Genomic DNA, 14,317 nt, shown 5'->3' with positions numbered 1-14,317 from the left:
AACGCGTCTTCGCAAAACAGCTGATTTCGAAGTCGAGAGTTCCAGCGTTCAAGTCCTAGTAAAGGATACGGATTTGAATACTAGATCGTGGATATCGGTGTTCTTTGGTGGTTGGGTTTCAATTAATCACACATCTCAGAAATAGTCGACTGTTCAAGACTATACTTCACTTACACTCATACATATCATCTTCATTCATCCTCTGAACGGTAATTCCCGGAGGATAAACAGGAAAAAGGGATATATATTTATTATTACCAGTAAGAAAATTGATAAATATATGTATTTATTACATTTTAAAAGAAATCATAAAAAATGGGTTTCATATTAGAATGCATGATTTTTTTTTTACCGATTTTTCGAAGAAAGGACAGTGTTATTTTCGGTAACACGGTGGTATTGGGAGATTGAAATTGAAATTTCTTTACATTTTGAGATATGAAGAGCCCGAAAATGCCGTAATAAAATGGAATTTCCTTTTATACGTGTGTATATATATATATATATATATATATATATATGCATATATATATATATATATGCATGTGAATATTAGATGAAGATTAGTTGAGTCATTCATTAGTTACGCTCAATTTCAGGTCGACAACTGGCAACGTAACAACTGACAACTGGTAACCTCACATTGAGGTTACGTTGATTCCTTATTGGTGTATTTTTCATACACGTTTTTGCAGTGAGTCACAGTGCTTACGTGTAGCATTTACTGTTCAATCAAACCTATATAGTGCGTTGTTCTCTGAAAATCAGAGCGATTCTTACTACGAAACAGCTGGATTAGCTTTCTGTGCTCAATCCTCATTAAGAGGATAAAGCTCAATCCGCTTTAAGTGACTCTTCTGTTATTTAGGATAAAAGGTTTGTCGAAAACGTTCTCTCGGGTGGCCATGTAAGACCGTGGGAAGACTTAGAAGCGAGAACTTATTTCATTGAGTACGTAGTTTTATAATTTGAATATTTACTTTTTTACACGGTCAAGGTAAATTAGAAGACGTTTATTTAATATACGTGGAAAAAATTTGTTTATAGAAAAGTTACATTGTTTTTTTTTTTAGGTTTTTTCCGTAGAGGAGGAAAAATCTCTGCCAGCAGCCGCCAGCCCGTTCTGACGCCAGTGCGCAACTCTCACTAACTATTAAATCTCTCTCTCTAGTCATACGGGAGCGGAACTATTCCCTATGGCATGTACTCAGCCCTCGCATGATCATCCCAACCCCGTAAAGGAAGACACCGCCTAGTAACGTTCCGGTCAGCACCCCCCCCCCCACCTCCTCTCGTTCCTTGACCTGTTGGACTTACTCAATTTAACGGGAGTCGTCTATCCCCCTCTGACGTTTTACATCTCATAGTAATAAGCCTGGCCTCGTTGGGATGCCACCGATTATAAATGCCTCGGTAGAAATTTAAATCGGTGATTTATTAACTCAGCCTATTGCTTTTGCTGAAGGCCTCGCCCGGACATCCTGAATGTCCTACATCGTATCCCTTTGAACTCGTTAACCGAGCTTACGGAAGAGAAAATCCGCGCCTAGTTCTACTTATTATGAGCCAAAATAAAAAATGAATGTCTCGTAATTGGAGGGAAAATAACACAACCACCAAAAATGTTGATCGTAACAACGGAAATTTAATCCTATTTCCCTTACCGAACTCAGTTCAAACCCCAGACTTAGGTTGAATTATGGACTCCGGTCTGATCCACTAGGTCACCGCGTGATCACCTGGACTCTCTTCCATCCGATTCAAAACGATCCCGTGGCGTCCCCTGTGGGTGATTGACGGACGGCGACTCCGGGAAGCTGCCGCCCTTAAACCCCAGAGGCTGGTCCCACGATCTTCGGGTTCCGTGCCTCGGTTCAGCCCTTGATCCATATTCTGACAATTTTTAAACGGACCTCTTACTTTTACTAAAAAGGTTCCTTTTAACTCCTTTTTGGTTTCCTCCCATTATTATATTTTCTACAACTGTCTTCTTAATTGTTAAGAATCCGTTACTCAAGTCCGTTCTAACGGGTTTTTTTTTTACAATTTATATGTTTTTTTGGTCTAGATGAACTACTTGGAAAATGTAACGATTTGGAAAAAATGAGATAACCCTTACTTTAACATGATAACCATAAGTTCCCATTTAATAATTCGCCCGGAAAGTAAAAATAATATATTAATTAAAACAGAGTTTAAATAACAGTATTTAAATATTTTGATTTGAAATACTGTTTATTATTTTTGAAATTTATATTGGTAAGTGGACTTTTCTTCTTTTTTTTCAACTGTCAGGTAATAATAATTATTTATATATATATATATATATATATATATATATTAAAAATCTAATAGTACACCTGCATATTTGAATACATAAAGAATAATGAACAGGAAAGTCCGTTTGTAACCACAACATAATAAAAACAATGAAATTTGCGCTCCGCTATACTACAGCTTTCCATAATCACTGCGCTTGCTTTATTATAGGCAGCTTAGAAGGATTAAGAACGGACGGTTGTGTAATACTGATCAAACACTTGCATAATCCTTCACACAGGTTATCTGGGCTAGCCGTATCTATCTGAATACACTATAAATAAATGTACGTGCGGTTAATAAGCACTGTTATTGGTTTGGGTTTTTCATTTAATAAATTTTACATTATTTAAATTATCCTAATAAATTCTTTTGTAAATAAGGATTTTTTTTTTAATTTGCTTTAAATTAGAATAATAAAAATTAAAAATTCCATAACATTACTTCCCTAAACTGGTGAATTTGTGATTTCATTTACAATTCTAATAAGCTAGTACTTATGAGCATATCCTCGGCTCTCACGAACATTTCAATAGCATATGCGTAGAAGACAATGTGCCAGAACCAAGATTATCATTATAATGTATGAATTTAAATGAAGTGTATTCTTGTACAGTCTCAGTTCGACCATTCCTGAGATGTGTGGTTAATTGAAACCCAAACATCGGTATCCCCGATAATCATTTACTATCTGGATCAATATTTCTCAAATTTTCAGTATTTCCGACCCAATTTTCAATCATAATTTTCATCGTGTCCTTCCTCATATAATAATAATAATGTATTTTAAATATTTTGAAGCTAAAGTTACACTACGATCTTAATTACAAACCTTAAATATTACCAAAATAAGTAAATTTATTGGTATTTGCTTCCTTTTCTTTCTTTCTTTGTTTTTCCTGTTTAGTCTCTGGTTATTACCTTTCAAATAATACTTCAGAGGATGATATTTATGAGTTTAAATGAAGTGTATTCTTGTACAGTCTCAGTTCGACCATTCCTGAGATGTGTGGTTAATTGAAACCCAACCACCAAAGAACACCGATATCCCCGATAACCATTTACTATCTGGATCAATATTTCTCAAACTTTCAGTAACTCTGACCCAATTTTCATCGTCCTTACTCATATAATAATAATGTATTTTAAGTATTTTGACGCTAAAGTTACACTACGATCTTAATTACAAACCTTAAAAATTACCAAAATAAGTAAATTTATTGGTATTTGCTTCCTTTTCTTTCTTTCTTTTTCCTGTTTAGTCTCTGGTTATTACCTTTCAAATAATACTTCAGAGAATGATATTTATGAGTTTAAATGAAGTGTATTCTTGTGCAGTCTCAGTTCGACCATTCCTGAGATGTGTGGTTAATTGAAACCCAAACATCGGTATCCCCGATAATCATTTACTATCTGGATCAATATTTCTCAAACTTTCAGTATTTCCGACCCAATTTTCAATCATAATTTTCATCGTGTCCTTCCTCATATAATAATAATGTATTTTAAGTATTTTGACGCTAAAGTTACACTACGATCTTAATTACAAACCTTAAAAATTACCAAAATAAGTAAATTTATTGGTATTTTTCAACACCGATCCGCTTCATTAAAAAAATCAGAATCGATGCTTCTGTATTGTTCTCTGTCTTACGTCCACCTTATCGGACATTCTCGCGGCTTCGCGAGATGTTCCGATTTGTTTCAAACATTCTAAAACGTCTGCGCACACGTGTATAAATGCCACAGCCGAGTCAATTCTTCTATCGCTATCGAATCTGATTCGTGAATGTGTATTTTGTCGTATTAATTGCAATTCAGGGTATTAAATATTCACAGCACTAGATTTGCACAGGATAAATTTTTTAGTGGGCGAAAGCGAGCATTAGACAATAGTGAAGCATTAACAATTGCGCAGGCGAGCGTGGTTCCGAAAATGAATTCGATATTGACATAGACAACGGTCGATATAGACAATGACAATACATTAAACGATATCTCTCAATATATACGTTTATATTTAATTTGGTAAAAGAAGTTTAGTTTTTTTATATATTTTTTAAATGATTTTAATTTTCTATGAATACAGAGGACCCCAGGATACAGAGCCCCTGGTTAAACGGGAACGGCAAGTGAAGCGAGCCTGGACTGGCTTAACATTCCTGATCGCGACGGGAAACGGAAGTGACCGTATAGGTTACTTGCGTTTCGCGGGTGAAGCCGCGACGGGTCTGCTAGTATATATATATATATATATATATATATATATATATATATATATATATATATATATGTGTGTGTGTGTGTGTGTCTGTGTGTGTGTGTGTGTGTATGTACGTATATACGAGGATATCTAAGGTAAAGACCCCTGGGAAATTTAAGGTTGGCGAACCTGTATCGTTCATGGCCAAGCTAGTAATAGACAGACTGCATTGTTGTCTGTAGATTGTCGCGTTGTAGTATCTTTGATTATGTCTAAGTTATTACGTTATAAAAACGTAAAAATAAATGTTAAATCGGCTGATATTCATAGGCAGTTGGTTGCCGTGTATAGCGATAATGTAATGAATGAACGAAACGTCCGAAAATGGTATGAAAGGTTTAGAAATAACATAATTAATGTACATTTAAAGAACGTTCGGGGAGGTCCTCGATAAACACCGAGGAGTTGTTGAAACGCATCGAAGATGAAATCAGAAAAGTTCATCGCACAACGATTTCCGACCTGGCCCTTCTTTTTCCTGATGTTTCAAAAGCTTATTATTGGTGCATTTTTCATGACCATTTAGACTTCAGAAAGGTTTGTGCACGTCGGATGCCGCACGTCTTAACGAAACGTGACAAAAAAAATCCGTATGGGATCTGCTTTGAAATGTTTTATGCGCTACACAGAAAAAGGTAATGAGTTCTTTAACTCAATTTTTACCGGCATTGAAACATGGATTTCATATTACACGCCAGAGAGAAAACGGCTGTCAAGTAAATGGCGTCATCCCCAATCACTAACCAGACCAACAAAGGTCAAAACTACAGTCATTTGGGATCGTTTTGGCATACTCCTGATGGATTTCATGCCACTAAAACGACTGTAAACGCAGAAGTCTACTGTGAAACTAAGTAAGTTACGGCGCGCCATTCAAAATCGACATGAGCGGCTGACGGACGGCCGATAATGCACGTCCACATGTTGCGGGATCGACACATGATTTACTGAGAACATTTAGATGGGAAATTTACGATCACCCACCGTATAGTCCGGACTTAGCTCCTTCTGATTACAATTTCTTTGGGAAATTGAAAGAATTTTTGAGTGGTAAGCAATTCGCGAGTGACGATGAACTTAAAAATGCTGTTAATCAGTTGCTAAATGGGCTGGTGGAAGAAGAATACGACGAGGGTATATTAAACTTAGTGTATCGATACATGTCTTAATTTATGTGGCGATTATATAGAGAAGTAGAATAAGGTACATAGTTTAAGAGGAATAAAAAATATTTGTAAAGTTTTCAGAATAAATTTTTGATGACGATGACGATGAAACAGTCTTTACTTTAGAGATAACCTCTCGTATGTGTGTGTGTGTATGTATATATATATTTATTTATTTTTATAAATCTGTTATATTTTCAGGTAATGTGTTCGTTATAGCCGCTATTTTATTGGAAAGAAATCTTCAAAATGTTGCTAACTATTTGATCGTGTCATTGGCAGTAGCAGATTTGATGGTAGCATGCCTTGTGATGCCACTAGGTGCTGTATATGAGGTGAGATTATTTTTTTATCTTTATTAATCTAGTAATAGATGTTAGTGTCAATTTTTTTTATAATTATTTTTTCAAGTTTGGCAGCCGACTAAGAAATACGTGAAGCAACATTTTAAATTCTTTATTCTTTCTTTTAGCAGTTTTCTTTGTTGTACTTTCAATAGTTCATTCTTTGTTTTGTTTTTCTTTATCGTTTGTTTATAGTAGCATCAACGATAACAGTCATTGGCGACTTATATATAATTAAAGAATAAATACTAAACATTGGATAGCAAACTAGAACATGAATAAGAAACAGGTAACAAATATAGGAATATCACCAATAATATCACCCAGAACGAAAGGTCCTGGTTTCATGCGTTTAACGGCCACCGTTCTCGAGATACTAGCGCGAGCGAAATTCGCCCCAACAGAATTTCAGGACCAAAATATTTCATATAAAGTAATTTTTTAACAATAAACAGCAATCTTTACCCACAAATTTTCTAGGTTAATGATTTTTTAATGCGTATAAATAAAGTGTTTAAAATCGTCACATATGTTATCCAAACTCAATAAAAAAATAATTATAATATGTTACACTTACACTGAATTTAAACAATTACTTTTTTTTATTATTTTGAGCGATAGAGACGGAAAATTATAGTGAATCACCGACAGTTTTTTCTCCCACCTCCTATCCTATGCTACTACATATTATACTATACACTCATACAGGGTCATTAACGGGAACCGGATGTTTTTAAAATAATCATAAAAAATTGAATATTTACTTTAAAAAAGTTTTATTGGTATTGAAAAACTTGTTAAATCAAAGTATTTGTTTAGTTACTCATGAAGGAAAAATTATGTCCGGGAAGTGTTGTCCATTTGGGCAATACATTGTTGTAGCCTTTCACGGTAACTGGCCTCAATTCTTTGCAGCATGTCTACATCAATCTGGGTGACGTGATGACGAAATGCGATTTTAGGTCCTCCAATGTGCGCGATTTATCGCCGTACACATGCGATTTCAGAAACCCCCACAGAAAAAAATCACAATTACTCAAGTCGGGGAACCGAGGGGGCCAAGGAATATCGCCGAATCTGGAAACGATCCGTACCGGAAACAAGTTAACAGCCATCGTTGCCCTCGCTGTGTGCGCTGTAGCTCCATCCTGCTGGAATAACACATTTTGAAAATCGATTCCCCGGTTTCGTAACTCAGGGATGCAAAACGTATTCAACATCGCAATGTAACGATCAGCAATTGCAGTTACGGCAGCGTCATTTTCTTTAAAAAAATATGATCCAATAAAACCGACCTTTCCGAATGCACACCAGACACCTTTGGGCTATGAAGTGGTCTCTCATGAAGCCGATGTGGGTTTCTTTCTGCCTAATACCGGCAATTCTGTTTGTTGACGAAGCCGTTCAGATGAAAACGGGCTTCGTCACTCATTAAAGATAACAAATTTTCATTTTCTTCAAAAACGGTAAGCATTTGTCGACAAAATTGAAATCGCTGCGTGAAATCTTGCTCGTTTATCTGCTGCACGACGGCTATCTTGTAAGGATGAATATGCAGGTCTGTATGCAGAATTCGTCTTACCGTACTTGTGCTCATTTGAAGCGCTACTGAATGCCTCTGAATAAAGCGGGGTGGGCTTCTGACAATGGCTTCCCTTACTCGTTCGATGTTCTCCGGAGTGCTAGCAATTCGTCAGGGACCCGGTGGTTTTTTCTTCAATATTGAACCGCTTGTTCGAAGGTTGCTTACCCGTCGCAATATTGTGTTACGAGAAGGGACGCTTGCATTACGATAGATATTAAACTGACGGCCGAAATCTCGCTGAACAGCAGTTACGGATTCGTCATTTCGCACAAAACTGTCATACGCGTACAGACGTTGGTCTAGCGTCCACGGCTCCATCTCAACGACTAAAATGTAAATGCTATGAACAAAGGAAACGTCAGACACCAGCCACGTGCCCCTCCCACCACGAACGCCCGAGTACAACCCACTTCAAAAATATCCGGATCTCGTGAATGATCCTGTATATGCGTATATACATTCTCGCTGTATGCCTTTTTCTCTTTCATATATATTATTAATAAATTTAGTGGATGTTTTTAGTTTATAATTATATTAATATATATATTATTAATAATTATATATATTAATAATAATAAAATTTAGTGAATTAACTATAAGTAAATTATTAGGAATTGCAAATGTAAAAAAATAATTTTTTGTTCTTTTGAATGTGCTGAATGACGTGTAATATATATGCTTTATCTACCGTGTTTCGTGTACTATGCATATATATATATATATATATATATATATATATAGATTTATAGAAGTATAATTTATTGCGTTCTTTTTAGAATGTACTAATGTACTGTATTGCATATATTTAGAATTTTGCACTATGTATTTACAATATACATAGTTTTGGTCTTGGTTAGTTCTCTTAAAATGCAAAAGATGGCGTTCATTGACGTGGGGTTTTTTTGAATAGAGTTAAAAATTATTAAGTAGGTATTTATTTAAGTTATTACTGCTAATAATAAATATTTTATCAATTGTAATTACTTTTTAATTGTTAAAAATAATTTCATCTCTAAATTAGCTAAAACCAAAAATTTTTTTAAAAACATATTAAACTATTTTAAAGTACGCAGTCACACATCAGCGCCATCTGTTTTATTTTGTGAGAACTAACCAATTTTTTTTTTTTTGTCTTCAGTCATTTGACTGGTTTGATGTAGCTCTCCAAGAGTCCCTATCTAGTGCTAGTTGTTTCATTTCAGTATACCCTCTACATCCTACATCCCTAACAATTTGTTTTACATATTCCAAACGTGGCCTGCCTACACAATTTTTCCCTTCTACCTGTCCTTCCAATATTAAAGCGACTATTCCAGGATGCCTTAGTATGTGGCCTATAAGTCTGTCTCTTCTTTTTACTATATTTTTCCAAATGCTTCTTTCTTCATCTATTTGCCGCAATACCTCTTCATTTGTCACTTTATCCATTCATCTGATTTTTAACATTCTCCTATAGCACCGTATTTCAAAAGCTTCTAATCTTTTCTTCTCAGATACTCCGATCGTCCAAGTTTCACGTCCATATAAAGCGACACTCCAAACATACACTTTCAAAAATCTTTTCCTGAAATTTAAATTAATTTTTGATGTAAACAAATTATATTTCTTACTGAAGGCTCATTTCGCTTGTGCCATTCGGCATTTTATATCGCACCTGCTTCATCCATCTTTAGTAATTCTACTTCCCAAATAACAAAATTCTTCTACCTCCATAATCTTTTCTCCTCCTATTTTCACATTCAGTGGTCCATCTTTGTTATTTCTACTACATTTCATTACTTTTGTTTTGTTCTTGTTTATTTTCATGCGATAGTTCTTGCGTAGGACTTCATCTATGCCGTTCATTGTTTTTTCTAAATTCTTTTTACTCTCGGCTAGAATTACTATATAATCAGCAAATCGTAGCATCTTTATCTTTTCACCTTGTACTGTTACTCCGAATCTAAATTTTTCTTTAACATCATTAACTGCTTGTTCCACGTAAAGATTAAAAACTAACGGGGATAGGGAACATCCTTGTCGGACTCCCTTTCTTATTACGGCTTCTTTCTTATGTTCTTCAATTGTTACTGTTGCTGTTTGGTTGCTGTACATGTTAACAATTGTTCTTCTATCTATGTATTTGAACCCTAATTTTTTTTAAATAGTGAACATTTTATTCCAGTCTACGTTATCGAATGCCTTTTCTAGGTCTATAAACGCCAAGTATGTTGGTTGGTTTTTCTTTAATCTTCCTTCTACTATTAATTTGATACCTAAAATTGCTTCCCTTGTCCCTATACTTTTCCTGAAACCAAACTGGTCTTCTCCTAACACTTCTTCCACTCTCCTCTCAATTCTTCTGTATAGAATTCTAGTTAAGATTTTTGATGCATGACTAGTTAAACTAATTGTTCTGTATTCTTCACATTTATCTGTCCCTGCTTTCTTTGGTATCATTACTATAACACTTTTTTTGAAGTCTGACGGAAATTCCCCTTTTTCATAAATATTACACACCAGTTTGTATAATCTATCAATCGCTTCCTCACCTGCACTGCGCAGTAATTCTACAGGTATTCCGTCTATTCCAGGAGCCTTTCTTCCATTTAAATCTTTTAATGCTCTCTTAAATTCAGATCTCAGTATTGTTTCTCTCATTTCATCCTCCTCAACTTCCTCTTCTTCCTCTATAACACAATTTTCTAATTCATTTCCACCGTATAACTCTTCAATATATTCCACCCATCTATCGACTTTACGTTTCGTATTATATATTGGTGTACCATCTTTGTTTAACACATTATTAGATTTTAATTTATGTACCCCAAAATTTTCCTTAACTTTCCTGTATGCTCCGTCTATTTTACCAATGTTCATTTCTCTTTCCACTTCTGAACACTTTTCTTTAATCCATTCTTCTTTCGCCAGTTTGCTAACCCATTTATAATATTTATATATATATATATATATATATATAGATCTAGCGTCTCGTGACGATTTTTGATTATGAGTCAGCTCTTTTTTTTCCCATTCAAAAGTCTAGCCCAAAATCTCCGCATAACGCGCCTAAAGAAGTTTTAACTTCAAAAATCCTTTCTCAGTGTGCATTTACATCGCAAGAAGAAAATGCATACAAATTTGCATTAATTTATCTGTAGTATTTTTTGCTGTGCGTTGATTATGAATCGCTTACGACATGTTAAAAAAAAATTTATTTTATGTTAGATTTATATTATAATAAATTTATTTGCAAATTAAAAGAGAACCCGGGATAAAAATAAAGATAAATTTCATACAACAATTTATTATTTAAAAATAAAAAAATAAAGAAAATGGAAAACATTATAATATCATTAAAAACCAACCATTTTAAATCTCTGCGTATCAAAACAGAATTTAAAATAAGTTGGATAGACTCTTTATATAGGGGATGTTGTTTAAATAAGCAAAACACGAGCATTTTTAGGTAAGATGAGATACCGTGATTGTGGAATAAGGTTTAAATTAAAAGTGTACTTGAATCGGAGTGAGTGACAGTATAGTATGGATGGTGTGTCGTAGGGTAAATTTTACGAGGTGTGAGAGAAAATATTTCGGTTGTAGAACGACGACGAAGAGTGGAGGTCGACACTTCCTGCAATAAATTGTCCTTGATGCGACAACGTGGTAGGGTAAAACGTAACTTTAGCTGTGTTCACCGATGTTAAATTACTACAACTAATACTTTTAGGATTTTTAAAAGAAAATAAAATAATAAAAGGCTAAATATTATAGTAACATTATATATATATATATATATATATATATATATATATATATATATATATATATATGAAGACTATACGAGTAAGTGTGGGAAAAATATGTATTAGATAAATTTTAAAACAAAGATAGAAAACGAGTTGAAAACTGTGTTTTATGTTATGGTAAAATATTCGTTAAATAAAGATAGAAATATGAATAACTAATATATTATAACAGAACAGTTGGCAACATTGATATATTATCATCGTACAAGCCAAAAATATTATTTTAACAATTAAAATTTCCCTCTTTTAAAAATTATTCCTTTATACATTTTAATATTTTTAACATTCACAATCACTGTTTCTCATAGCGCTTTCTTGTTCATCTTTACTTCATCAAATGATTATTTTTAAAAAAATTTATTATATTACATAAAATAATTCAAAACTAAGTAAAAATTCAATTTATAATTTGTTTCATTTTTTACTATTACAATCTAAATTTTTCTAATATATTTAAACTCCGAAATTTTTCTGTAACATTCAATCCAAGAGATTTATTTCCTTCAATAAAAAAAAAAAAAACGTGATACAAACATCGTTTTTGATTATATCACTAGCCGAGGGTCTTTCTTTCTTTTTTTTTCCTGTTTAACCTCCAGTAACTACCGTTTAGATAATACTTCAGAGGATGATATGTATGAGTGTAAATGAAGTGTAGTCTTGTACATTCTCAGTTTGACCATACCTGAGATGTGTGGTTAATTAAAACCCAACCACAAAGAACACCGGTATTCACGATCTAGTATTCAAGTCCGTGTAAAAATAGCTGGCTTTACTAGGACTTGAACGCTGGAACTCTCGACTTCCAAATCAGCTGATTTGAGAAGACGCGTTCTCCACTAGACCAACCCGGTGGGTTCACTAGCCGGGTCTAGCCAGAGGGCTCTGCCCCCCGGACCCTTGACCGGTTCGTATCATCATGTTTGTGAGAATATTAAGTATTTTACAGAAATATTTTAAGAAGAGAAATATATGCGCGTAGAGAATATTTTTCTGAAAATTTTGATGTTTTCATATTTAAAATAGGATGGAAGAGTGAACAGATACAGAATTTAATAGTTTTTAATATATATGTAATGTTTAATGGTAGCCACATTAATAACAGGGAGTTGGGTTGAGGACGCCATCTTCTTGGTTTAGTCTTGTGTGTGTTAGTTGCTAGTCCAGCTGCTGCTATTGGAGCAGAACAGACCACGTTATTTACCGGCTGGATGCGCCCCAACGTCTCTCTTCTGTTAAATAAATTACTCTTTTTTTACTAAAAAATATTAACTAATAATCCCTTTCTTTTATTAAGAAAATTAATTAAATAATATGTAAATAAAAATACAAATCTGCCAACTGTAACTAAATAAAGTTCATGAATTTAGCGTACTAACAAGAAAAACTTTTGCAACGAAAAGCCTCAAAATACTAAACATTTTTAGTTGTTTCTTGAGTTGTGATTTTTAACTAAGCTCTAATCCTAATATTTTCCTTTTTTATCTCCAAAACACAAATATAATCTATATAATGAAAAATGTAAGTGTTCGTTTGTTCAAAATCTCCATAATTTCTTCACCGATTGCTTTGAAATTTTGACACAACGTTGCATTCGAATACGCGCGTGTTTTAACTAAGATGTCACCCCTGTGACAGGTAAAAAACGTGTTTTTTTTTTTTTTAAAAACAGCGCTATCTGTTGGACATAAAAGCAACATACGCTGAACTAAATATTTTATGATTCCGTTTCCCTTATGTGTATCCGCTATAGACTAAAAAACTACTCGACCGATTTAATCGCGGGGAAAAGGGAGAAAGGGAAAATCGAAAAAAGGGAAAAATCGGAAAAGGTAAAAGGGATGAAGGGGAAAATGGAAAAAGGGTAAAACGGGGAAAGGAAATGGAAAGGGGAAAAGGGAGAAAGAGGAGAGGGAAAGAGAAATGGGGAAAGGAAAGGGAAAGAGGAAAAGGGATCATGATAAAAATGAAAATGGGAAATGTTAAATTTTGTGAAGTTCCGTAATGTTCATTTTGTTAATGTTTTATCAAACTTTCAATTGTGTTTATTTAATCTTTATATACACTCAAAGCTAGAAATAATGAAGCATTGCCGGGTCTCCAAGTATAAAAAATAAATAAAAATAATTTACCCTTAGAAATTAAATTAAATAATCTGTAAATTAATTGACAACTGGTTGCTTCTAGCGGGAGAGAGTCGGCTGAGAGATAGAGTCGGACAGTGTCGCCGTGCGCAGCCGCCCGGCGCACCACCATGAGTTACCCTGCATTAATAGCAGCTAAAATAAAAATAGAAATGTGAGCACACACAGAAAACAAATAAACAAACCCAGGCATTAAGGTTTTTTTTTTTATAAAGAATGAGAAGAATATCTCGTAACAAATAAATTATTCTCATTAATTAATACGAATACTTTCAGAGGTGACTACATCCTCTTGAAGTAGTAATTTTTACTTTTCTGTATCGCATAAAAAATGTACAGAATCAGAGAATGATTATACTGAAACTAGATCTAAAAAAAGGACATGCAATTTATCAAAATATATAAGAGAAAAAGAAAAACTAGCAAGATGCAAAGACTTTCAGAGGTGACTACATCCTCTTGAAGTAGTAATTTTTACTTTTCTGACGTCATAGTTCTGGGGTTTTTTTAGAACTATGATGACCCTTTTTTAACTTTTTTTGTTTTACAAATAATTATCCTATATTAAAAATCAATGTTTGTCAGATATGGTTTGTTTTTGGGAGTCATGTGTTTTAATATTTATCTCTTATTCTATATGTAAATTATGTCCTAAACTTTTGTGAGATCCTGTTTATTTTACTTATACGTATACGAAACTTTTTA

The 14,317-nt window shown here is 33.8% G+C and overlaps 1 protein-coding gene across 1 annotated transcript in view; it reads left to right on the top strand.

Moving 5' to 3' along the window:
* Window positions 1-14,317, top strand: part of LOC142334042 (5-hydroxytryptamine receptor-like) — a 183,419-nt gene that overhangs the window by 35,711 nt on the left and 133,391 nt on the right. Inside the window, exon 3 of the mRNA XM_075381708.1 lies at window positions 5,950-6,083. Coding sequence (XP_075237823.1) covers window positions 5,950-6,083 — 134 coding nt within the window. The remainder of the gene's footprint in view (window positions 1-5,949; window positions 6,084-14,317) is intronic.

The sequence above is a fragment of the Lycorma delicatula genome, chromosome 13 (genome assembly GCF_047948215.1).
Source record: "Lycorma delicatula isolate Av1 chromosome 13, ASM4794821v1, whole genome shotgun sequence".
Lineage (NCBI taxonomy): Eukaryota > Metazoa > Arthropoda > Insecta > Hemiptera > Fulgoridae > Lycorma > Lycorma delicatula.
This window is presented reverse-complemented; position numbering and strand designations above follow the sequence as displayed.